We start from the raw sequence: 25,107 nt of genomic DNA on the forward strand, positions 1-25,107 counted from the left end.
TGATGTAACCTGGAGGGCCTAATGTTCTGTCACCCCTTCCATCTCCTACAAGACCAAAGATGCAGCCTATTTAAAATAGGATCACGTGGATTACTTGGCAGTAGAATTTGACCATTTTGTTTGTTTTGTTGTTGTTTGCTGGCTAGGGATTAAAGGAACTTCCCACTGGCCTGGTTCCCTTCACAGGTGACTTCATTCACAACAGTGTCCATGTTTCCTCCCCACACTCAGATTTGGAGCTTCTAAGGAAGAGAGCCAGCTTTTGTCAAGAGGAAAGAGGGTGGAGATGAAGTGAGGGAATCCAGAGTCTGAGCTGAAGGACAAAGAGCCAGGTCCTCCAGTCAGGTCCTCCTAGTATTCCCTCTCTTCCTCTCACTTTGCCCAGATCACACACCTGCATCTGTCGCTGCACCCGCACACTTGAATCCACCTCCCCCTGGGTCATGCTGCTCTTCTGGGTGCCCAGTCCCAGGCTGTGCAAAGCAGCAGCCTCTGTGTGCATTGCACCTCATCCTGGTGCTGTAGCCAGTACTTTTTGTCAGCTTATTGTCACACCTGCAGCTTAATGGCTTGGGGCTCGGCGTTACCAAGGGTTGGAACCAAGTCTACGAAAAGTTGTTGGTGCCTCCAGCTGATTCATCAAGGTGGATGACAACATTTGATGCTTGTGCCCAGCCTGCACTGGCTACTCCAACCCCACCCTGCCCAGCTCCTCTATCAGTCCAGACACTTTCAGCTGCACCCAAGAAATGGGACTGGCTATGTTCCCAAGCAGTGCGGCAGCTCGGCCACTCTGATCAGGGTGATGACAAAGAGATGAGCTGGCATAGAGCTTGTGAACATCAGGGACCTGCAGCCAGCTGAGAAGGTTCTCTGGGAGATCGTCCACCCCTACCCTACTCAGCACCCAACCAGGCCCAAAGGAAGGAACTCTACTGTAGTTACCTCTTTTCTGGTACCTGGTGCTCAAAGGGAGTAAACTGGCTTAGAGCAACCCTCCCTGGGGCTGGAGCACCTACCAGATACCCTCTAAGCAGATAATGTGGGGATTATAAGTAAACAGATGCCACTGAGGGCAAGTGCCCAAGGTCTCTAGCTAGGGAGTAGAGGGCCAGGTTTCAAAATCAGATGTTTCTGTTCTTAACCAGAGTGACCTCATCTCACCCTGGCCCCACAGGTGTTTCCACTCCTTTAAATACCACACCCTACTCCCAGAACCGGAGTAGACTTCTCTGCTCCCAGGATCCTCATATATGCTCCCACCTGTCCATCTATGTCCATCATATGAACTCAGGACTCTTGTACAAGATGGAATCACCACCATGCCCATGGGCACCTCCAATTCCCACCTCGACCAAGGCCATTCACTGACCTGCCTCTTCAAGAACAGACCAGCGGCTCATCTCCTAGACAAAATCACTTCCTCTTTAATTGCTGTTGAAGATTCACACCACCTGCCTCTGAGGAAATGAGGGGGCATCCCCCCTGCCCTACCCTACTTCCCTCCCCAATTACCTGGTCTTTTGTAAAATATTTTAGAGGGGGGGAGACCGGAAACCACTGACACAGACAGCCCAAGGGCTGGGTTGGTTGAGGGAGGCACAGCTAGGCCAGGTAAGTCCATCCCACCACCCCCTTTTGGGAAACGGGGCCTGGAAAACACAGCCACTGCACACCCTCTCAGCACGGGCTGGAGGGAGCATGAGGTTGCAGGAAGGGTCTGGAGCTGCTCCAGTGGGAGGGAGGGGCTGGACAGAAAGAAATAATGGGGGAGGGGTCCCATTGTAGGGGTGCCCCCTACCCCAGATCACCACGGGCGCTGCACAGTCACAGGTACGCAGTCACAGGCACAGACACAACCCGAGAGCACCCCCACCCCACCCCACCCCCTGCCCACCCTTGGCTTCCCCTATCCCAAAACACCCTCCCCACGCCCTGCCCACCCCACCCCCATGTTGGGGAACAAAGCAATAAATTACAAGGCCCTTCCCAACCCCTTTAGCCTGCTCTTGCTTCATCCCTCCCTCTCCCGAGATTGTAGAGGAGGGACCCAGGCTCTTGGCTCCCCCTGGTCCTTTAGCTTCCATCCATGGGTAGGTGTAGGGGAGCCTCCTGATTTCCACTACTCTTCGCCCCTTTCACGGAAAGGGTTAGTGTTGCCCCCCACCTCCATGGGCAGCAGGGGTCCTGCCCCTTGCTGCCCTTCACCCCTTCATTGGGCAGTGAGATCAGCGTGGAAGGGGTGGGGGTCCCCGTACTGGCCCCAAGTACAAGGGCTAGCCCTCCACATACCAACCCCTCCCTCTGGCGTGGCGTCGCCCCAGGAGCCAGCCTGGGTTTGGGCTCCCGCCGTGCGACAGTCGAGCAAAGGCAGGACTGGGTCTTTTTCCCGCCTCTAGGGGCGCGAGCGGGCAAGTCCATGAGCCAAGGAGCCCGTACCAAGGCGGGGGCGTCCCTTCTGCAAATACCGGGCGGTAGACCCAGAGCAGTCCGAGTGTGGAAACAGTGGAGAGGGGGCGTTTCGAACGGGATCTCCGTGCCTCGTTGGGGAGAGGGAGGTGAGTTTGTGTCTTCGGGGGAGGCGTGGGGTCTGTGCTCGCGTGAGGGTAGGAAGTGCTCCCGTGGGGCGGGGTGCGCATCGGAGAAGTGAGTGAGTGCATCTGTCCGGCGGTCCACCCATGTGGTCGTGCCCGGCCCGCGCGGGGTGGGGGTGTCTCTCCCGCTGCTGGGCAACTATACCAGCGCGACCGGGGCGTCGGCGCGACCCACACTGGCGGCGCTGCTCCGGCGGCGTGGGCTGGGCGTGGCAGTGATGCTGGGCGTGGTGGCTGCGCTGGGTGTGGTGGCAGCGCTGCCGCCCTCGCCCGGGCAGCCGTGCTGGAGGAGGATGTCGGCACACAGCTGGCTTCCAGCCTGGCGCGCGTAGAACAGCGCCGTGCGGCCCTGTGCGTCGCGGGCCGCCACATCTGCTCCATACTAGAAGGCGAGAGGGCTGCGTGACCGCGCGTCCCCGAGGAGGCCACACGCACACGCCACCTCCGCAAGACTTCCAACCCCACCGCCAGAGTCCCTCTGGAAATACCACGCCCTCTCGCGTACCCACAACAGTAGCTGCGTGATGACGACGTGGGCCAGCTCGGCCGCCAGGTGGAGTGGGGAGCGGAGTTGCGGGTCTTCCCCGCTGGTGTCGAGCGGCCCGTGTCGCGCGTGGGCCAGGAGCAGGAGCACAGCGGCCACGTCCTGGGCCTGCACGGCGGCCCACAGCTGGCGACCCAAGGGCTCCTCCGTAGTGCCCAGCGGCGCCAGGAATAGCAGCTGCTCGTACTTGGCGCGAATCCACGATTCCCGCTCCTCCCTGAAAGACAAGGAACCAACTGAAAGGGGTCTAGGGACCCGGCCTCCAACCCGCAAGCCCTCTTAGGAGCTGCACGTCCCCTGATATGTTCCTTCATACTACCTGGAAGAGTCCTTCGTGGGCTTGGGGCGGCCCCGAGTGTCACTCTCCCACACGCGGTTGGCCATGTCGTTGCCAATGGCCGTCAGCACCAGGGTCAGCTCCCTCGGCCAGTCGTCCAAGTCGAGTGAGCGAACGCGGGACAGGTGTGTGCCCAGATTCCGGTGGATGCCAGAACACTCGATGCAGATGAGTGCGCCCAGGTTCAAGCTGGCCCACGTTGGGTCTGGGGACGGAGTGCGAAAGTCAGTTCCCAATTGGGCGGTGTGGACAGACAACCTCTTATTCACCGACTCCAGCAAGCCACACTTCCTAGCCAGAGGTGCCATCTCCCATGCCCTTTTCCTGCCCTCTTGCACTTACTGGGGGCCCCGCAGTCCACGCAGATAGAGTTTCCCTTGGCGTTCCGGATCGCCTGGATGGCCACGGCTTCACTCTGGCTATCTGTACGCAGCTGCAGAGGGGGGTTGAAGTCAGTCCTGGCTGCTCTCAGAACAGCTCCCTCCTTCTCTTCTTAAGACACCGCAGCTCTCTTCCCACCCACTCAGCCCCGCCCCCAAACCATTACCTTGACCTTGCTGCTCTCACAGCACTGCAGACTAGCTAGGATCTGACTCTCGATGGCCTGGACCCAGGCATCCCGCTCCTCGAAGCTGGCTGCCTCAAAGTGCCATGTCTGACCAGTGCTGGATACGATCAGGAACTCAAAGTTTTCCTCTGGGTGGGGGGATGGGATGGGGTTGGGTCATGAGGCACAAAGTTCAAGCACCGGCCACCTTCCCCAAACCCTTCCTCCCTGATGTCCATCCCGAGCCCCTGGGAATGGGGCAGTAGGGGGAGGGGAAGCAGAGGGTGAGGGAGAGCAGGAAGCCCGAGCACATGCAGGGAGAGGCGGGGCACCCCCCACCCCTCTGCACCCCAGCTGAGCGCCCTTCCCAGCTCCCCACTTGTTACCTGCTTTATAAATATTTCTTAAACTACCAAAGGATTTTAGTTTCCACATTTTGCGCTTGGCTGGTTTCCCGAAGCAAAGAAGATAGAGATAGAATGGAGAGCAAAACAGAGAGACCAAGAAAGGAGGAGAAAAAGGCAGATGGAGGGATGGAGAGAGAGAGTGACAGAGAGTGCCAGAGACAAAGCAAGACAGACAGATGGGGAGAGAAAGCAGAACTAAAGTCAGTGGCCCTGGAGCAGAGTGGAGCGGAAGCCAAGAGCCATGAGAGTAGGCAGATCTGGAACCCGGGTCTGAGCACCCGGCAGAGAGCAGGGGCATGGGGTTATCACAACCAGAGAGAAGCCCAGTCTCCGCAAGGAGAGAGAGGGTCTGGATCTGAGTGAACATGGGGGAAGGGGACCGGAGCTGGGTGGGGGCTGCGATGAGAGGGCCCTGGGGCTCCGGAGGAGTCACTGGAGCCTGGGAAGGTCACTGGGAAACGGAAATGGAGATTACTATGTTCAAGGATTGTTGGGAAACCTGGCGATCACTGAGAGTTATTGGGAGAAGGAGATGGGCGGCCAAAGTCCAAAAGTCAGGGTGTCTGTGGACTGAGTCACCAGGGACAGGGGTGCAAGGACTGGGGTCATAAGTGGAGATAAGGGCAGGAACAGGAACTAGAGAGTCATCAGGAGGGAGCAGAAGCTACAGTTTTACTGGTGTCATTTTTCCACTAACGTGTGTGCAGCGGTAATGATAGCCAAGCACTCAGCTCAGGCATTTCCTCCTGCTGCAGGAGTTAGCCCAGGGACCTGACATTAGGTGAGGGTCCAGGTCGGGAGTGGAACTGCCCACCAGAGTCTCACCTTCAGCCTGCACAGCTGCACCTTCAGTCTTAGATGGTGTCGTTAATTTTTTTCTCCTCTGCTTCTTCACCATGGGAGAAGGAGGAGGTTCCCGACTCAGGGGGCTCAGGTCTCCAGATGGGGTACAGTCTTAGGGAGAGAGACACAACTGCCTCAGTAGTGCCCTCCACAGATTTCCTGATTTCTTGATAGCCTGTCTCTTCCCCTGAACTAGCTTTGGCATTTTAGGATGTCCCTCCTTAGCTGTCCAGCTCCAGGAGGTCCCCCTGGATCATCCTTGGGGAGGTGGGAGGTGGGGTAGATGAGTGGTTTAGAGTCAGACCTGCACTCAGATCTAGGCTCTCCCACTTACTGGCTTTCAGACCTTGAGCAAGTCACTTAGTCTTCTGAGCCTCAGTTTCTTCATCCCTAAAATGGGGGATAATAATCTTGACCTGATAAGGTTGTTGTGATATTACAATGCTACTTGCTATTATACTATGCTACATTTCCAAACATTCCAAACACTGATGGCTGACAATATGCTGGACAATATTCTCGGTTTGTTTAAACCTTGAAGTAATCCTGTGAGGTAAAAACTGTCTCCATTTTATCGATGAGAAAACCGAGGCAAAGAGAGGTCAAGTAACTTGCCCACGTAGCAAGCTGGGACTGCTCAGGCAGCTTGGCTCTAGAGCCCACTTGTCTTAACTACCATGATAGACACAGTATGTTTGGGCTTGGTGCCGGGCACCCAGCAGACACTCCGTGTGTTCACTCCTGCATGTATTCCAGCTCTAAGCTTCCACCCTGATTTCACTTCCCACCCACATCCCATTTGTAGTTCTCTCTCTCTCTCCTTTTCTTTTTTTGGCACTACAGATTGAACCTAGGGCTTTGCACAAGCTAGGCAAGCGCCCTACCACTGAGCCACATCCCCAGCCCCCAACATCCCATTGTATCTGGAAAACAGTGGATGGAGGGTAATCCCACTGACCAGTGCTGAGGGCTCGAGCCAAATTCCTGTCTGGCTTCAGCAGGTGCTTCGATGTCTGGTCTGGTGGTGGCTGCAAGGAACTGGGGCTGGGACTGGGGCTTGGTGTGGGAATAGTGGCTTCTGTCAGAAGAGGAAGAAGACGAAACCCCAGTGAACCTCTCTGTCCCTTGGCCCTCTCCCTTATGCGTTCCCTTTTTATCACCCACCTTCCCACTTGTCCAGTGCCAGCCCCACTTCCCTCCTTCTCCACCCTTTTCTCCAGCCCTGGCTCCTCTCTTGCCCCTTTGTCGTGAGCCTTACTCACCAGGGCCTTCACCCATCTGGACCGTGCTCATGTCCTTGACCAGCCCATTGATGCTGGCTGAAGGGCCAAAGGCAGAAATGGCTCTTGGGGGCCTCTTGCCTGGGACTTTGACTGTTGTTCGTAGCAAGTCCATCTCCTTGCCATGGGTACTATGGATGTAATCCTGGAGGGGTACAGGAGTTGAGACTGTACAGGAGGCTGGGGTCTCTGAGGCTGCTGGAAGTAGTAAATAGTATGGGGTGGGGCTCTGAGTGCTGACTGGGCTGGGATGAGCTTCTAGGGAACAGACCCATCAAACTTAGCCTAGCATTATCTGCTCCAGAAAGCAGCCCTGAATTGCAGGCCAGAGCCAGTCCCTTCCTGGGTGCTCTCTCACTAGACTTAAGTTCCTGGGAAGATGAAATCACCTTCACATCCCCAGCATGGGCAAATGGTGGGCTCTTAACATGGTTGCTAAACTTAGGCGAACAGGACTAGAGCTTCCCAGAAATGATATTCATGCTTGTCAGAGGTATAAGGTGGAGTAGGAAGGGCATCCAAGATTGGCCAGTGAGGCCCACTTTCTGGCACTCACATTAATGCTGGGGTGGTACAGTAGGAAACCATTACTGGAGAGGGTCACATATTTCTTCTTCCATTCCTTGTTCAAGGAATTGCCACTTCGTTTTAGTAGGAAGCTCTAGAATTTGGAAAGACACATGTGAGAGAAAACCCAGCTAAGACTAGCTGACCCCAGCTTTCCCTGGGCCTTGGACCACTTACCTGTTTGATAGGGATGGCTCGCCCACTCCCTGTTGTCTCCCCCCGACTATCCAAGCTTCGCTTCTCAGAGTCACTACCCCGACGATTCTAGAATGATTATTGGGATCAGTAGAAGGACAGAGAGAAGAACAGGGAAGACAAATGAAGAAGGGCCCATAGAGGGAACTATGAACTAGGGAAGATGGGGAGGTAACAGAGGACAAAAGGGTAGGGATGTTTAATACCGCAAAGAGGCTGGTCCTGCGTTTGGCTGCCCGGTGCAGGGACCCTGGGGTGCTCAATCCAGCCACTGCAGCCACCTCAGCTCGGAGCTCCCGATGACCAACGTTGGGGGAGGATGGAAGGGAAGAAGAGTAGTCGCTAGTGTGGCCCCCATTACTAGCCTGGGTATAAGGAAGAGTCAAAAAGTTGTGATACCCCACCTCCACCAAGCCATCCTTACATCCAGTTATGGGGAATTGGAGACATTTCCTGATCTCATCACTATTCATTGATATTATGATCCATATTGAAAATTCTGACTAGCATTGTTTAGCATGCTTTCAGTTTTGCATAGACTGACTTTACAAGTATTATGCCATACAATCTTTCTTTCTTTTTTTTTTTTTTTGGTACCAGGGATCAAACTTAAGACCTTGTGCTTGTGAGGCAGGTGGTGGAACCACTGAGCTAAATCCCTGGCCCTTATGCCATACAATCTTTCAAATAACCTTGGAGGGTTAGGTGACTTGTTCAAGGACATTGCAAATGGCACCTCAAACCTAGTTGATTTTCAGCCCAATGCACTTTCTAAAAAGGTATCTGCCATTTCCACCTGTTCCCAGCTCCTCCAACATCCTTTAGTATTCTGTACCTGCACTTGGACCCCCAGCCCCCCACTTCTATCTCTGAAACATCAACTCACCTGCCCAGCTACAGGGGTGGAGGCAGCTGAGTGGCTTGGAGAGCTGGGCAGGGACTTGCAGGCAGCCAGAAGCTGTTGCTGTTTGCGCAAGGTCACCACCTTCTGGGCCACTGAGTGGAGGGGGAGAGGAGGAGGCGTGAGCAGGGCAGATGCCCAAGACTGCCTGTCCATGCTGGGCTTTGAGAGACCCCCCAGGAGATAACATAACCCCCAGCTTTCTTATCACTGGTCACCATGCCACCTGTGGGCTCGCCAGCTCCTGGAGCCCAGAAAGACCGTGTGACTATTAAGCAAACCCTCTCTGGCCTCCCTGATCTGTCCTCACTCCCTCAGAAGTCTGGATGCTAGGCCTCTAGAATATTTCAGGCTCATAGCTCCCAGATTCCCACATATGCTGATATAGCCACACTTACCCTCCTGGAAGACCCGATCCACATTGAGCCCATAGGTTGCACAAGTCTCATAGTAGCTGCAGCGTTTCATGTCTGCACACAGAGCCCTGGCACGAGCATCGCCCACTACCCGAGGGGAGGAAGCACTGATTCTGTCTGAGAACAGGAAAGGGGCAGGATTGGATGAGAGGCCCTTTCCCCACTGTTCATGATTCCCTTTCCCTTGTGCTCAGGTTCAGGCTGTGCACACTGGAGGTGGGGTGTGGGAGTTAGTCAGTCTGTAAGTGAAATGAAGTGTATAAGCCTGTGAGTTCTAGGCCCAGCTGACAAACCCAGCTTTGTGTAAGGAGCCTGGGTGAGATCTGTGTATGCGTGTATGTGTATGTTCAAAGAATACTCCAAGGTGGGCTGGGGATTTAGCTCAGTGGTTCTGCCACCTGCCTCACAAGCACAAGGTCCCGAGTTCGATCCCTGATACCAAAAAAAGAATACTCCAAGGTGAATGGAGCTTCCCGACAAGGTTTGAAGTGGCCAAGATTCACAAGTGATAATCACTCTGCCCTGCAACTCAACTGACCCCTTCCCTGAGTGAGAGGACACCAGGCATGTGAACTAGGAAAAGGCTGGATGCCCATGGGTGACAGGTAGATCATTCACTCTCCAGTGAGAAACCAGGACGCAAGAAACAGATGGAAGCTAGCACTTGCAGGACCGGCATCCACACAGAAAGTCCTGCTAGCCTGGCACAAGTGGCATTGGAAAGAAAAGCTCTTCCTGCTCTGGTAGAGAGTCTGAGAGCTTTTTTGTTTTTGTTTTTGTTTTGTTTGGTACCGGGGATTGAACTTGGGACCTTGGGCTTGCAAGGTAGCCGGTGGAACCACTGAGCTAAATCCCCGGCCCAAAGCCTTTTTTTGGTACTGGGGCTCGAACTCAGGTCCTTGCGCTTGCACAGCAGGCAGTGAAACTACTGAGCTAAATCCCTGGCCCCTGAGAGCTTTTAAGTCACTTCTTTGAGAACTAAAAGGCTTTCTGGACTCTTGTTTCCTCCAGCATTTCCTTTGTTTTCAGATAAGTTCTTTTAAAAGGTATCAGCATGACCCAGCTGTAGGAAGGAGAAAATGGAAAGACTCCTATCCTTACTAAAGATTTGCTGTATGTCTTGTAGTTCCATCAGGAAATGGCAGTGTGAGAACACAAGGTAGGTAACATCTCAGGAGAAAAATGGAGGTGGCTACTATGATGGTCTATGTACTATGACTACTCCTTAGTAGTCCTCTTTTCTCTGCTCAGACCTTGGGAAATCTGTGTTTGACTTTATGACTACCTTATCTGGAGATCAGGCTCCCTCTAGAGGGCTACTGAAATCCAAGTAGCCATTTCCACACCTTACCAAGTTCACACCCATGTTGGGCAATACCCTAGTGGTAGCTAGGGCTCCCGTAGAAGCAGTGCTTCCTCAACCTCTCCTTACCTTGTGTCCCCACCAGTGCCAGGGCCAAGCCTCCTCGCCCTTCCCCCCGAAGGGAGCTCAGCTGCCCATGAAGATGGCTCACAGCCTGGAAACTGTTCTCATCCTCCAGGCTGAAGACGAAGATCACAGCATCTGCCCAGCCTGAGAACTTGCGGGGGTTGGGAAGGCAAATGGAGGGTCAGACAGGTCCATTCCTTTGAACGTTATGCAGAAGGAGACCTGGGAAGCCAGAGCCCTCTCCCTTGTCCAATACTATCCCCAGCCAGCCTACCCACCCCACTTCCTCCACCCCTCACCTTGGCATCAGGGGCCCCAGCTTCCTCTCGGATCAGCACCAGATGAGTCTGCCCCTCCACCAACATCTCTTTCTTGTACTGCTCACCTGTCCAGAACAGTTGAGGATGAACAGGTCAGGGGTGACAGGTCACCAAACTTTTCCAAGTTCCCTGTACTCTAACTATTGTGGCTTCCTCCTTCACCCTAGTCTCCATACCTTCCCAGTCACTGGTCTTACTGGAGCCCCAGCCCCAATCCTTAGCTTACTGTGGCTCCTGAGAACTCACTCTCGGACTTCTCCAGCACCTGGTAGGAGCCAGTCAGGAACCGGTGGATGAGTGATGACTTCCCACTCCTGGTGTCACCCAAAACACCCTGAAGGCAAGGTTGAAGAGCAGAGATAAAATTAAGAAGGGGAAAGATGCTTGGATCTGCCCAAGTCAGAGAACTCGAAGGGACTGGCAGTGTTAATTCACCCAAGCAGATCCTACAGGGCCTGGATGACAGGCAGTCAGGAGAAAGCAACTGGGTGGAAGCGTGGTAAAAAATGGTCCTGAGCTTGAAATGAACCACAAGGTAAAGAAAGTCAGGACCTCAGGACCAGCTTGTGTGTGTATGGGTGTGTGTGAGCGCACGTGCGTGCATGCGTGCGTGTGTGTGTGTGTGTATGGCAACTCATGCCCATGTGCTAGTTGGAAAGTGTTACTCTATTCTAGGGAAGAGAACATGAAGGGCCAAAGGCCAGAGGCCACAAATGAAAAGCCTGAAAGAGAGCCCTAGACTAGCAGAGAAAAAAGCATAAAGACTAGAGAAGGAAAAGTTGTGCAGATGGATCAAGCCTCGCAATAGGGCAATAAAGGCAGTCTCTCAGGAGAACTGGAAAACTAGCGCTGCCCTCACAGAAAGACAGCAGGTGAGGGGCGGGCATTTAGCTCAGTGGTTCTGCTGCCTGCCTTGAAAGTGCAAGGTCCCGAGTTCGATCTCCGGTACCAAAAAAAAAAAAAAAAAAAAAGACAGCAGGTGAAAGGAGTGGAGAGTGCAGTGAGGGGAAGTCAGTCTTCCCTGCAGGCCAGGGGCCTGGGTTTACCTACCAGGCGCAGTTCAGGAATGGAGCGGCTCAAAGTCCATTCCTGGCTATTGACCACGGCCTCTGCAATGGGAGAGGGGCAGTAAGAGGGGTGGCTCCTGTGCAGCAGGACTCCAGACCCTCAGCCTAGAGGACCCTAGAGTCCTCCTTTCTTTGCAGCTCCCTGAACCCCAGGACCCTGCCTTCACAGTGAGGTGTGTGGAACAGATAGGTCTCAGAGTGATCCCTAGTCCTCCCATCCCAGCCGCTCTCCCCACAGCTGCCGCTGCCGCTCAGTGGTTGCTTAGCAACAGAGCTAGCAAGACAAAAATACTTCAGTTGGCATCTCCCTTAAAACACATCCCCAAACGTGGGTCCTTGCCCCAGACTGAGAGAGTAGTGTTCTAACAGTGGTGAGTTCTTCTCTCTGGAACGAGACTCCAGATTCCCTCGGCAGATGTGGGAGGAAGTACTGGGACAGAAAGTGTGGGTCTTCCTGAACCCCCATTTCACTGGAGAGAAACTGAGGTGAAGGCTTTCCCTCCCTTTTTCAAGGTTAATGGCACAGTGGCACTGACTTCTCTTCACAGCCCAAGGGATTTTTTCTTAGCTTCACTCTTCCACAGCATCCCCACAAGCTCCTCCGGGTCAGGGCTGTGTCCTCAGGCCCAGAGAAGCCACGGGCCCGGGCGGGGCGGGGGGGGGTGTTGAGGAGGTTTCTTCTGTAGGCCGGGTGCAGCCCCCACCACTGACACTGGCCGGACGTTCCCGGGACGCCGCAACTGCCGCGGGAACTCTGGGATCCGGAACCATCTGCTCCCACCCGCTCCAGAGCCAAGCCCCGGGGGCCGCCCCCGCTTCCAAACCCGCCTCCCCTCCAGGGAGTGTGAGCCCAGCCAAGTCCCCCACCTGTCTCCCCCAGTTAAAAAATAGTAATAAAGACACTCCTGGGAAATAAATATACAAAACACTACCTTCCCCGAACCGCCTCCCAAGCCTTCTGGGGTAAGAATTGTCTTTGCAGCAGTTCCGCCCCCGACTCACTCGGGGTCAACCCCTGGCGGGTGCGGACTCCGCTGTGGGGAGGGGGCGGGCCGCGGGGCTGCAAGGCTTCCTACCCGCCCCTCTCGCTTCTCATTTAAATATTCAGCACGTTCCAGCCCCCGCACACCCGCGGGCCTCCCCAATCTGCCTCCGTCGCCAGGAGAACACCACTGTCCTGCTCCCAGCCCGGGAGAAGACCTGTCCGTGGCGAGCAATTACCTGCAAGGTCACTGTCACGCCACCTGCCCCAAGTGCGCAGGGGAAACTGAGGCTTCTCCGTCAATGTCTCTCTAGATTTCTCTGATAGCAATTTCCTATAATCACTCTGACCAAGGGCATCATTTCCCAGAAAGCTCGGAGGCTCCAAAATCAAGTCACCTTGCACGTCGGACAGTGCAGCTGCTCGTCCCTCTTCAAAACCTCGCACTCTTTGGCTCAGTCCTTGGCAGTGGAGCGAGCCTGACTCGCCCGCCCACCCAACGGAAAAGCTTTCCTAGTTTTCCGAACGTCGCCCCCTACCCCGAACTGAGCATTCCAGGCGCCCTCCCATCTCCACTACCAGGCCCTGACCCTACTCACTAGGGGAGGCGCGGAGCTCTGCGCCCAGCAGCTCCCTGGACCCGCTGCCAGAAGACAGGCCTGAGGGTCCGGAAGGGGGCCCGGAGCCAGGCGGCCCCCCTGTGCTCTTGGTGAAGATACCGCTGATAAACTTGAGCATCTTGCGGTCACGAGTGGATGCTCGGCCCCCCTCCCGGCCCCGTTTGAGACCCGGAGCTGGAGGCTCCAGAGTGATTGGTGGTGCAGGCCCCGGGGGCTGCGCGGAGGCGGCGGCGACAGCAGCGGCTGGACCCGGGGTGGCTGGGATGGTTAGTGGAGGAGGAGAGCCAGCAGGCGGTCCTGGGTGCAAGTCACTGTTGTCCAAGGTCTTACTCTTGCCTTTCCGAGGGGACAGCTTCCCTCGGGCTCCAGCCCCAGCCCCGACCCCACCAGAGGTCGTGGCTGCAGCGCCCCCTGGCCCGGCGGCGGCGGCGGCCGTGGCGGCAGAAGCTCCAGTTCCGGCGCTGCTCTTTGACCCCTTGACCCTGGGCTTGCCCTCGCTTTCGGGCCACGACAGGCGGCTGCCCGCGCCCTTGCCCCCGCCGGCTTTGGCTCCACTCGTGGTCACGGTCTTGCAAGGCTTGGGAGCCGGCGGAGGAGGCGCCACCTTGAGCCTCCGGCTGCCAGTGCCAGGGTGCGGGGAAGATGAGCCGGGGACACCGCCGCCTAGCCGGCCTTCGGGCTCCGGGCCCCCCCAGCTTGGGCTGCTTAGTAGAGGGCGCCGGGAAGAGGTGGGGGCGCCCCCAGGCTTGGGGTCCGGGCTCAGCCCCCCTGAGAGCGGGGGTCCGGGAGGGGCGGCCCAGAGGGACAGGCGGCGGCCGGGAGCGGGGGACACGGGGCGGGCTGGGCTGGCCGGAGCTGGGGACAGGGCTGGGGGCTCCGCGCCCCCAGCACCCGCGCTGCTCGTGCTGATCCACAGCGCATCCTGCCGGTGGAAGAGGCGCTCGTGCCGCTTCTTGCCCGGCTCCTCCGCGCCGCGGGGACTGCCCGGATCCCCAGGCTCTGTGCCTCTGGCCCCTAGGGCGCCGGCCGCGGCTGCAGACGGAGAAGGTGGCGGCGGAGGGACCGACTCGAGCTTGACCAGGGTCAGCGAGATGAGGTAGGTCGTTGTCCGGCGCTGAAGCGCGCCCGCGCCCCGGCTCATGAGGCCCGGAGAGCCCCAAGCTGGGGAGGGGAGGGGACTCCCCCGGACTGCTTCAGGGGGGCCCGGCCATGGAACCGCCCTGCTCGCCGCCCCCAGTCCCCGGACCCCGCTGAGCCCCCGGCCCGGCTCCGCTGTCGCCGCCGCCTCCGCCGCCTCCGCTTGCGCCCCCCTCCCATCACATGGGGCGCCCCCTCCCCATGCTCCCCGCCCTGCGCCCCCACCCCCTTGGAGCCCCGGGACCTTGGTGCTGTTCCAGGAAGGCGCGCCGGACCATGCACCCCTGCCTGGGTGGGGGCGCCGAGATGGGCGGAGGAGGGCGGGGAGGACAGTAGTGGGAGGCAAATGGGGGAGACGGAGGAAAAGGGCCAGAAAGGGGGACCAGAGGCTGAGGGAGAAGAACCGATGCGGGAGAGGCAGGGGCGGGGAACAAGGACTCAAGGGACAGGGCCCGCAGATGCGGTCGGAGATGGGGTCTTGAGGAAGGTGGGAAGCTAGCGGGGCTGGCCGTGCGGGGGATTCGCAGGGGCGCGGGGAGGATGCTGGGGATGGAGATACAGGAGGTGACGGGGGAGGAAGGAGGGAGGGGAGGGGAGTGGGAAACCGAGGGTCTGGGGTCTGGGAGGGGAGGGGCCTGAGATCCTGGCGGAGAGTCCCGGGGCCTCGCCCGGGCTCGGCTGGGTCCGGATGCGCGCTGTGTCCGGGCGCTCCCCTCACATTGAGGAGGAGGCGGCCCCCGGCCCCCCCATCTCCCCCCTACACCAGCACCGCTGTCTGCGAGGGCGGTACAAAATCCAGGACTGGATTTCTCTCCCAAATCCTGGGCTGGATTCTCTGGGACTCGGACTCACCTCCTCCAACAACCTAGCCCCTTCCTCTTGGCAGCCAGGTTAGGGAGAGACTGTGGGGTGTGATATTTAGGGATAAAACTAAAAGTCGATCTACTGGGTGGACAGGCGCCAGAAACAGAGCAAACTGGGGGTCACTACCGGTTCTAGGGAAGCTGAAGTGGGAAAGTAGGGAGCCCTGAAATTCTCTTCCCAGGACTCCTCTCCCCAGCCGTACCTGGATATGTTCACTTTCTCATCACCCCGCTCCCTCTCCCATCCACACCCCCACATTTAGTGCTTTGGGGGGCTCTGACTTGAGCCGACTGTCCCAAAGTGAACTTGGAAAGTGTTCCCCAGGGAAGGGGACAAAAATGAAACTTAGCGGGAGATGGGGTGGGGGCGCCTCCCAGGGAAGAGATCTGAGTGCTCAGGAGCCTAGCCTGTCGGGTGAGTCCAAGGTCCCAGTTTAAGGTGGAGGGAAAAGAACTACATCTACCAATCGACACCCTCCCCATACCAAAATGCATCCAGTCTCCATAGCAACCGGAGCTCCAAGAGTGCCTTAGAAGCAGCAGGGATAAGCACAGAGGAGGGATCAGATCGGCGTGTACAGTGGGTGGGGGCCCGCCAGGCGATGTTGGATTAGTGAAGGCACTCCCCTCACACTTGGTTACCCCACTGGTAGACTATTTTGCTACCCCAAATAAGGATCTCTCAGTTGAGGCAGTGGCAGCTGGCCTTTTCTAGGCTTCCACTCAGTCTCCCAAGGTTTAGGGGGTGGTGCTTTTAGAAGGTTAAAGAGGAGGTAAGCACAGCCAATGGACACCGTTTGATCTGTGTTGCTGTGTTGCCCACCCCTCTAAGTTGCCTTGGAGTTCAAGGATCTCTGTCCTTCAGCCTCACTGAGAAGCCTAAGAAGGCACATAGAAAAGAGAGGCTGAGACCTTCAAGGGGTGGCCTGGGAGGGAGGAGTTCTCTTGCAGCTTTGCAGACCCCTTCCCAGGATTTGGAGAGTCTCCACTGTCCCTTGATTTGACGTCCCATCCTCCTGACGCAGCCAAGACTATAATAAGTGCTGCCGTGGGCGGCTCTTAGAGGCAAGAGCCCTGGCTTGCTCGGCCTGGCGGGGGGTGATGGTGGGGGGCTGAACCAGGATGGCGGTACCCTTTGTTCTCCCAAAGGCCTGTACCCAATCCCTCCCAGGTCCTGTCTTGGAGGTCAGCAGCTTCTCCCTGACTCTGTGCAGAACAAGGAGGACACCATCCTCAGGACGGGAGACCCTTCACTAGTCTCTTTTTTTTTTAAATTTTTTTTTCACTAGTCTCTTTTGAAGGAGATAGTGAAGAATTGTTGGCTTTGCCTTAATCTTCCTTCCTTTGATGGCCTGTGTTTCCTTGACAGGAACAGAATCCTGAATCTTAGAGAATGAGTAGAACAAATCACTTCTGAAGAGTAGGATCTTGGGCTGGGGGTGTAGTTCAGTGGTAGAGCACTTGCCTACCATGCAGAAGGCCCTGGAACCCCTGGGTTCCATCACCACCACAACAGGAGAAAAAAGATTGGAGTCTTTTCAGCCTCTACCCACCTCACTTCCTGCTTTTCCACATCTCCCTACTTTTATCCCCAAAAAAGGAAGGTTTGCTTTTTTTTGACAGGGTCTCTCTATGTAGTTCAGGCTGGCCTTCAACTCACTATGTAGCCCAAGCTGGCCTCAGACTCAGGGTAATCCTCCTGCCACAGCCTCCTGAGTACTGGAATTACAGGCATACATCACACACCTATAAGGGAAGATTCTTTACCTGACCTAAATCAATCTTTCTCTCTCTTTCTTTTTAACAGAGTTGGAGATTAGAGTTTTTCCCTAGGAGGCTCCTTGCCCACTCACCCTAGGCCTGCCTTTCCAACTACTAAGGCTATCAGGGAAGATGGCAGATGTAGGTCCAATCAAAGAATATGGGACAGGAGCTGACACTATGCTTGGAAGAGCAATGAGAAGAGGGAGGCATGGGGAAGGGATTATACTGTTCTACTAGGAACCCAAACCAATGATTCCTTCCACGAAAGTTAGGCTTTGGAGGCCTCTCCCATCAGGGTGGCCTGCAAGAGGTCTCCTGGATAGAAAGAATCCTCTCCTAGCCATCCCCTATCCTCCCACCCCCATAAGCAGCTAGGAATTGAGACAGCTGAAGTGGTTGAAAGAGATCAGGATCTGATGGAGGATGTGCTTCTACCAGACACTCTCCGCAAGTGCAGAGGCCTGCTTTTGCGAGTTCTTTGGTACCTCAGAGCTGAATGAAATGAGAGCAAGCTAGAAATGACATCCAGTTCCACCAGTTCCTTAGTGGTAGGCCTTCTGGATGCAGAGAAACTATTCTTGCCAGGGCCCCAGAACAGGACTGAAGACTAGGGTGGGCAGGAGGATGTGGCGGATGGTGTTGCCATGGCAGCACTTCCTCCCTGTGTTGTCATCACTTGCTCTAATGGCACTAAGGAGGTAGAGCGGAAGGTGTGTGTGGGGGAGACAGGAACAGGAACATGGGGAGGAGAGAGGACCAAGGAGAGTCCTGGGGACCTCTCTGTACTTTGGTTATGCAGAGCATGATGTTTAAATGTTTGTGTGTGCCTGGGAGCCTGAGATTCTCTGCATGGTGTCTCTCTCTCTGTCTCTGTTTCTCCCTCTCTCTCTCTCTCTGGCATGTGCACGCACACCCGGGTACGTGTGTGTGTGTGTGTGTGTGTGTGTGTGTGTGTTTCTTTCTGCAGAACAAGAGGTCACTGATCCTTAGTGGGGCCTGGGAATGAACACATTATCCAGTCCCAGAACCTCCTGCCCCAGACTGCTTCCTGTTCTGGACTCCCTAGGCAGGGACCCTGTCTACGATGGGTCTGTCACAACTGGTCTTCCCCATGCTCACCCATTTCTCCGTTGCCAAGAAGGTCAGCTAAACAGTGACCTGTATTTTGTTTTCTTGGGAGAAGGATCAGAGTTGGGGGAAAAAAATAATACCTCATGTCTTTTTCTACCCTCCCCAAATGTATTATTCCTCAGAGTCCCAGCTCCATCTTAGGGACTAGGGAAGTATCTAAGAAATGACATATGACATAGCTAGCCCATCTATACCCCTGCGGGTCCCCAATACACCCAAGTTGGGGGCTGATCATTCTCTTACCTTGAATGCTCTCCAGTGAGGCCTGGATGCTGTCCCGGAGATCAGGGTCACTCACTTGTTCTGCCAGCTTCCTGAGGCGGCTTAGAGCCTGCTTGGCCACCTCATGTCGTCTTATTTCTGCTTTCACTGTCGCCACAGCCAACTGCCTCTGGGCATGCATGTTGCCCAGACCTGTCTTGCCAGACTAACAGCAACTTCTGCCCTTGAAGCCCATGGCCCGAGAGACCCCAAACCCCAGAAGGCCCTTCTGCTGTGCCCCAGAACTCTATGCTCCAGAACTCTCCACCGCAGCCCGCCCTTCCCCCTTCCGTCTGTCAGACTCACTTCCTGACTGGTGAGTTTCAAACCCACAGCCTGGGACAGAACTACCTACTGCACCTCACACCCCCTCTAGCGTTGGCCCGTCCACCCTGTCTGCCAGGCCCTGCTATGATTCCCTAGCCAGGTGGAGGAAGAGACAGACCTTCACAAGGTCCCAGGGCCTCCTATAGGAGGTGGCTAATTAAGATGGGTGTTGGTTCTGGGAGAATGTGTCCAGCCAGGTCTCACATACAATCCCAAACTCTTGAGAGATCTGTAAATTTCCATTCTTTCAAACACACAGGAATCCACACACACTTGATCTGTTACCTCACAGCCCTGAATTGTGTACAGCTGTACTCACCACTCTACACATGCCACTGAGCCCTGCATACTTACATCTTGCATTATCACCCTTCTTTAGCTATCCACTGCAACCACCTCTTTTTTGTTTTTATGACTAGTTTTTTTGTCAGCATTTAATATATTTTTTTTCCCATTAAGTTTATTGGTACATTTTAGATATAAAATACAGTTACATTCATCATTGGGATCTTGTACCTTTACATGAGTATCTTGGTTCTTATTTAACATTTAATATTTTTTTTTGTATTAAATTCTTTTATTGGTACATTGTAGGTATACAACACAATTACATTTCTCATTGGGGATTGTACCTTTATATAATGCATCTTGGTCCTTATTTTTTCCCCATTCCTAGCCCTCCCTTCACGCCCTCCACCCTTCCCTATTTACAAAGACTTTATTTCCATTTTTTCCATTTCTCATCATTTTTTCCTTTCCCTTCTTTCCCTTCCCCTGTGCCTCCCACTACCTCTACCCCTTTGGACCTTTTATTCCTATTTTACATTATCAATTATAACATTTAATATTTCAAGAACAGAAATAACATTAAAAAATATTTTGGGGGTATCAACAATCAAAAACACGGGCCGGAGATTTAGCTCAGTGGTTTCACTGCCTGCTGCCCAAGTGCAAGGACCCAAGTTCGATCCCCGGTACCAAAAAAAAAACAAAACAAAACAAAACAATCAAAAACACAAAGTGCAGGGCCGAGGATTTAGCTCAGTGGTTCTGGCATCTGCCTTGCAAGCACAAGGTCCCAAGTTCGATCCCTGGTATCAAAAAGAAACACAAAGTGCAAGACTCCCCAGCCTCACCCTGTCTCCAAGGCCTAAAACACGGGAATCCAACTTTAGTCTACTTTCCTGAATTTCCTCAGTTCTTTTTCTTCTGATTTTGACAACTGATATATAATGTCTTCTTCCAAATCTGCATTATTTGTAGTCTGGATGTGTTCTGTAAAGTTGTTTTCTTCATCTGAATCATCACTTTCCTTTTCTTCTTCCATATCTACATCATCAGGAACTTCCTTATCACTTTTGGTCTCTTCAGACAGCAACAAGGAATTTACGAACATGGAGCAGAGGAAAGAAGTTGAGGGCAGCATGTGGGCTGGCGTGTGAAGAAGCTCATTAATTGCAGGTATGTTCTCTGTTAAAGGTAGCTGTACTAGTTCATTCTCTAAAATTTCATTTAGTTTTTTCTCCTGTTGCTGCCTATGCTTTCCCAATATGAAATAAAATGGATGCAACTGCCTCCTCTTTAAAAGGCCCAATTAGTTATGAGGAGAATGAGTTATACAGGAGGAAAGTAACCTGTAACCAGATAAACTACCATGCTCTATGTTCATTGCTTTTATAATAATTAGCACATATATAACATTTACTCATTTACAATGTATTTCCATGTATATTACTTTTGTGACTGGTCCAAGGGGTAGGATTGTTTATCCTCATTATGAAGGAAAAGAAACTGAGGCACAGAGAGGTCAATAACTGGTGAAACAAAGACATGGATCTAGGTCTTCTGATAGTTTTTACATTTTTATTTTTTCAGACAGGGTCTCACTATGTAGTTCAGGCTGGCCTTGAACTCACTGTGTAGCCCAATCACAATTTTAATACCTTTTTCAGTAAACACACATCCAAGATGCTTGCCAGCCAGCTCCCCTTCTCCCTAATACCACTGTCTTGCCCTTAATTTAGAAACTGAGAGCAAAAAAAGTAGATGAGGTAGAAGAAAATGGATATTGTGGAGTAGAATCAGGAGGGAGTACTTGTAGCTTGACTTAATTATTTTGTTTCAAGGCTTAAACCTCTCTAGCTCTGCCAAAGCTCTCTTCTCCTGCCTATCTTGATAGTAATTTATGAAAGGCAGGAGATTATAAATACGTGAATATTTATGTAGTTGGGAGACAAGGAGATGAGGCTGAGATTATCCACTGGAATTTGTAAGATGGCCTGAACAGTAGTACCTAACATTGAGTATTTCTGTGAGCCAAGTACTGTTCTAAGCATCCTACATATGCTAATTCATTTATTCCTCATAATAACCCATCATAACAACCCAGAAGTTGTTAGAGGTGTATTGCTAGAGTTAAGTGTACTATGTATCCCGATTTTACAGATGAAATAGGCACGGAGAGTTTAAGTATCTGCAGCTAGTAGGAGGCAAAACTAGAACCCATGCAGTCTGATTCCAGCAGTAAGACTATACTGCTTAGGCAACCATAGAATCTAAGTACACACAACTGAATCATTCTGAGGTTGGTGAAGGGTTTTTCTTTTTTGTTCCCACTAAAACTGCTTCTTTCTCCTAGGAGAGAGAGGGTTTAAACCTTTTCCCTCTCATGAAAAAAGCAGACTGTCAAAGCACTTACGCAACAGTAAACAGTTACAGTATTGACCAACCACCATGCCCACCTCTGGAGTGAAAATATAGAGACTCCTCTTTCTTTTTATGTTTATATCTCTGACCCTTTGGGTCAGTTTTTGCAAGCTAGAGGTCAGACAAATGCTCTGAAGATGCTGAGCACGTGTGTGTGTGTGTGTGTGTGTGTGTGTGTGTGTGTGTGTGTGTGTGGGCGCGCGCGCGCGCACGCACCTGTGGCTTTGTCACAAAGACTGCCGGTTGAAGGCCGCTGTATTCCACACTGAATTTCTGGCATACTGGAACAGAACATGTGTACTGGTGGACACACAAACGTGAGGATTTTTGGGTGTTGCTATGCCCAACCCAGAGCCTCTGTGGTCGGGCTAAAGAGCTCAAAATTGGGTTCCTTTGGGTATTCCCGAGTGTGACACAATAACAACCAAGCGATGGCGTCATCGTCATCATGCGGTCACCGCAGGACAAGGGGAATAGGCGGGGAAGAGCCCTCCTTCTAGGGGTGGAGCCCTTTTTGTCCAGCTGTTGAGGCCCTTTTTTTTTTTTTTTTTTTTTTTTGGTACCAGGGATCGAACTCGGGTCCTTCCGCTTGCGAGGCAGGCGGCAGAACCACTGAGCTAAATCCCTGGCCCAATCCAGGGCCTTCATAGAGAGAGCTCCATCCCCAGCCTTTTTTACTCTTTGAGACTGGGCGGGGGAGGGTCGCTAAATTGCCCAGGTAGGACTTGAACTTTCGACCCTCTGGCCTCAGCCTCCCAAGTGCTGGGATTACGCCACCACGTTGGGCTAATCCACTTGAATTTCTCCACTGCCTCCTCCCTAGGATTAGCTCTCAACTCCAACCGTAGAAAGCTCGATTTTTCAATCCGGGACTCTAAAATTTAGGCTCTGCGCGGTCTGAGAACGTCTAGAAACCCTACCCCCAAGTTAAAATTTCATCCAATGATGAAAGTAAGGGAGGGCCGAGAGGCGGGCTCGTAACGTAATGCAGATTGACTGCCATTCAAGCCATTGACGTCCTGGATTAGCTGTGAGTTTCGCCAATCCAGAAGCAGGGGTGGGTCGGTGCGGACTCCTAGAATTGGTTTGGCCAGCCTTGATTTAAAGAGACAGAAGCTGTCGAGGTTTTAGGAGACGGTCCCCAATACCCTCCCCCCAAGTCCTTGGGACCAGTTGGGTCCCCAGAGCTGGGAGATGGTTTGTGGTGGCTTTGCCTGCTCCAAGAATGCGCTGTGCGCTCTCAACGTGGTCTATATGGTGAGGTTTTGGAGGTGGGGGAAGCTTCAGAGTGGAATGGAGAATGGGGAGAATCTCCAGGGGACCTCCGGGAGGGAGAAGGGTGTACTGGGGGTTCCGGCAAGATTCCTAGGAACTTCCGGCAAAGAGGGGATTCCTGGCGGCTTCCGTGGAAAAGGGGAGACTTCCGGTGATGAGGGGGCTTGTCTGGGGTTAGGGGACATGAACTGAAGTCTGGGGGCGTAAATCTCATTCCTCACTTCTATGAACCAGTTTTTTCCCAATATAGAAGCGAAGGACTACGCTAAGGGTTCCGATTGTATGTTTGGAGACTGTTGACCCTGCTCCCCCTCCCATTCCAGCCTGTCCGACTTCCTTTGAGAAGACTGATCAAGGATATTCCTAGTTCTGATCGCACCCCCCCTCATTTACACCCAGATCGGTTACCCCTTTTCCCCAAGTTCCTTTGTATTAGCCTCTGACGGTGCTGCATGCTAGACTTCTTTGAGATGTATCCTGTTTCTGTTTCCTGTAGCTGGTGGGCTTGTTGCTCATTGGAGTGGCTGCTTGGGGCAAGGGCCTGGGTGTGGTGTCCATCATTGGAGGAGTCATTGCTGTAGGAGTCTTCCTTCTCCTCATCGCAGTGGCTGGACTGGTGGGTGCTGTCAACCATCACCAAGTCCTGCTATTTTTTGTATCCTGACCTGAAGTGATAGGGCACTGGGCCTCTCGAGAGGGCTGAGTTACTAGGATGAAAAGGGTAGAGGACTTAAAGGACTTTGGGGACATGTCTCATTGCCCCCTGCCCTACACCACAGCCCACAAACAGCTAATGATTTTTTCCCAACTTGACATGGTTGTGTAACTGCTATGAATATGAGACCCGTTGACTATTTTAAATGGAGCATAAAGGAACCTAGGTGTTTTTTTCCGTAACTCTCCTGCTCAGTACATGATCATCCTTGGTCTGGTCTTCATCTTCCAGTTTGGAATCTCTTGTTCATGCCTGGCTATTAACCGCAGCAAACAGGTAAGGGGATGCCTTTTTAAATACTGGTTGTCCCCCCACCCCTCCTGGCCAGTTCCCTCTTAGTCTGGTCCTAACTACCCCAAATCATCCCTAGGTCCACTCCAGCCTTGAGCCATTTGCTTCCTCTGGGATGTATGGCTAATTCTTCATGAAGATGATTTAGAGGAAGAACCTGAGACAGGACTTATCATTGTCTATAATTGCAACATACCATGTTTCTGAGAGATGTTAATTCTATGCTGTAAAGGAAACAGGCACTTGAACTGAGATCAAGATGTAGGGAGGTTAACTTCCCTCTGCCTTGTGTCTAGACAGATCTCATCAATGCTTCTTGGTGGGTCATGGGCAACAATACCCGGCATGAACTGGAAAGAAGTTTTGATTGTTGTGGCTTGTTCAACCTCACGACCCAGTACCAAGATGATGCTTCCTGCAATGCAGTGAGTTGGGAGGTGGGAGAGCACAGCAGAGAGGAAGGTAGAAAACTAGTGAAAGACAATGCCAAAATTGGCATTTAGTTTGAATGACACTGCTTCTCTAGCAGCTCTTGTGCTGATAACTGTTGGTGGGAGCAGGGATGATAATGGGGATCTGACCAAGTGAGATTTCAGTCTGTAGAATACTGGTCAGATACTAGTAAATAACTTCTAAGGATAATTCACTGTAATTATCTGCACAGGAGAAGCTAACAATTTTGCATTCTTTATACACTTTTCATTCTCAGCTCTGCAAGAACAGAAGCTCCACGTGCCAGATGTGTGGAGAAATATTTCTTAAGCATTCAGATGAAGCCCTGAAAATCCTTGGGGGTGTCGGACTCTTCTTTAGCTTTACAGAGGTAACATTTTCCAGATCCCACATGTACACCCTTTGTCAACCCTCCCTCCCAGATTCAAAATTGATTTACACTGTCTCTTTCCCTTTGTCCCTACAGATCCTTGGTGTTTGGCTAGCAATGAGATTTCGGAATCAAAAGGATCCTCGAGCTAACCCAAGTGCCTTTCTATGAGACTTTGGATCCTTTCAACTTTCCTGCTCTCTCAACTTTTTATTTCTCCCTTCAGGAAAACCTGGAGTCTATATCCTTTTCTGAGAAAAAGGAAAGGCCCTTTGCCACATGCCCTAAAACTGACGGGTTAGGCCTTGAGATATTCTGATGGGAGTAAGATTGTGGGGAATAGAAAGAAAAATTTCATCCCTCTCTCCCAGGTGGATATGGACAGCTCCTGAGAGTTCGTGGATAGGGGCTTGAATCATTCATAGCTATTTCCCTTCTACATGCTGGACCACTTCAACACACCTGGCCTGGCTCCAAGGATCAATCAGGAATATAGCCCAGAAAACTACCAAGAACTCTTACAATATGTGGGACCCAGTTTGAGGAAGTTCAGTGAATATAAAAAACCCATTTTATCTCCATAATCAAATAAGCATCTTAAGTTTCTTTCTAATCTTCACCAGTGAAGGGGCTCCACTGACTGTCTAGGCCCTGTGTAACTTAGAGAGTCTTTAAGGTTCTGCAGAGAAGTTCCTCCTTTTAAGTAGTTTGTCCAATCTCCCAACTGCAAGGCCAGAGAAACATTAAAAAAAAGAAAAAAGACCA

The 25,107-nt window shown here is 53.0% G+C and overlaps 2 protein-coding genes across 9 annotated transcripts; one reads left to right on the forward strand and one right to left on the reverse strand.

Moving 5' to 3' along the window:
• Positions 1–1,404: 1,404 nt before the first annotated feature.
• Agap2 (ArfGAP with GTPase domain, ankyrin repeat and PH domain 2) lies at positions 1,405–18,503 on the reverse strand. 3 transcript variants are annotated; one of them, XM_004861177.4, is made up of 19 exons: positions 13,029–14,926; positions 11,431–11,489; positions 10,627–10,714; positions 10,360–10,445; positions 10,064–10,211; positions 8,614–8,748; positions 8,201–8,310; positions 7,521–7,679; positions 7,297–7,383; positions 7,109–7,213; positions 6,535–6,697; positions 6,231–6,350; positions 5,255–5,383; positions 4,409–4,468; positions 4,023–4,171; positions 3,818–3,908; positions 3,458–3,680; positions 3,100–3,355; positions 1,405–2,976 (listed from the first exon to the last, which is right to left on the reverse strand). In XM_004861177.4, exons 1-19 carry the CDS (start codon positions 14,188–14,190, stop codon positions 2,734–2,736), a joined length of 3,573 nt encoding a protein of 1,190 aa, XP_004861234.1. In that variant the 5' UTR covers positions 14,191–14,926; the 3' UTR covers positions 1,405–2,733. The 3 variants fall into 3 exon arrangements, with proteins under 3 accessions (XP_004861234.1, XP_087048323.1, XP_021097052.1); XM_087192197.1 differs by lacking the exons at positions 4,409–4,468; positions 13,029–14,926 and adding an exon at positions 18,188–18,503; XM_021241393.2 differs by lacking the exon at positions 4,409–4,468.
• On the forward strand, positions 14,017–25,107 carry Tspan31 (tetraspanin 31). 6 transcript variants are annotated; one of them, XM_087192226.1, is made up of 7 exons: positions 14,017–14,145; positions 19,904–19,993; positions 23,010–23,168; positions 23,424–23,504; positions 23,816–23,944; positions 24,229–24,342; positions 24,439–25,107. In XM_087192226.1, exons 4-7 carry the CDS (start codon positions 23,427–23,429, stop codon positions 24,511–24,513), a joined length of 396 nt encoding a protein of 131 aa, XP_087048352.1. In that variant the 5' UTR covers positions 14,017–14,145; positions 19,904–19,993; positions 23,010–23,168; positions 23,424–23,426; the 3' UTR covers positions 24,514–25,107. The 6 variants fall into 6 exon arrangements, with proteins under 6 accessions (XP_087048352.1, XP_004861230.1, XP_021097071.1 ...); XM_004861173.2 differs by lacking the exons at positions 14,017–14,145; positions 19,904–19,993 and adding an exon at positions 22,295–22,495; XM_021241413.2 differs by lacking the exons at positions 14,017–14,145; positions 19,904–19,993; positions 23,010–23,168 and adding exons at positions 22,330–22,495; positions 22,837–22,985.

This window comes from Heterocephalus glaber, unplaced genomic scaffold (genome assembly GCF_053883595.1).
Source record: "Heterocephalus glaber isolate CG9 unplaced genomic scaffold, H.glaber_assembly_v1.0 deba00001569, whole genome shotgun sequence".
NCBI lineage: Eukaryota > Metazoa > Chordata > Mammalia > Rodentia > Bathyergidae > Heterocephalus > Heterocephalus glaber.

Coding starts and splice junctions, on each gene's coding strand:
- Agap2 (XM_004861177.4), bottom strand. CDS start 14,190: ATGAGCCGGGGCGCGGGCGCGCTTCAGCGCCGGACAACGACCTACCTC. Junction 5,384..6,230: donor GGCTCGAGCCCTCAGCACTG/GTCAGTGGGATT, acceptor TCTCTCCCTAAG/ACTGTACCCCATCTGGAGAC. Junction 4,469..5,254: donor TGCAGCTGTGCAGGCTGAAG/GTGAGACTCTGG, acceptor TCGGGAAACCAG/CCAAGCGCAAAATGTGGAAA.
- Tspan31 (XM_004861173.2), top strand. CDS start 22,433: ATGGTTTGTGGTGGCTTTGCCTGCTCCAAGAATGCGCTGTGCGCTCTC. Junction 22,496..23,009: donor CTCTCAACGTGGTCTATATG/GTGAGGTTTTGG, acceptor TGTTTCCTGTAG/CTGGTGGGCTTGTTGCTCAT. Junction 23,505..23,815: donor CTATTAACCGCAGCAAACAG/GTAAGGGGATGC, acceptor CCTTGTGTCTAG/ACAGATCTCATCAATGCTTC.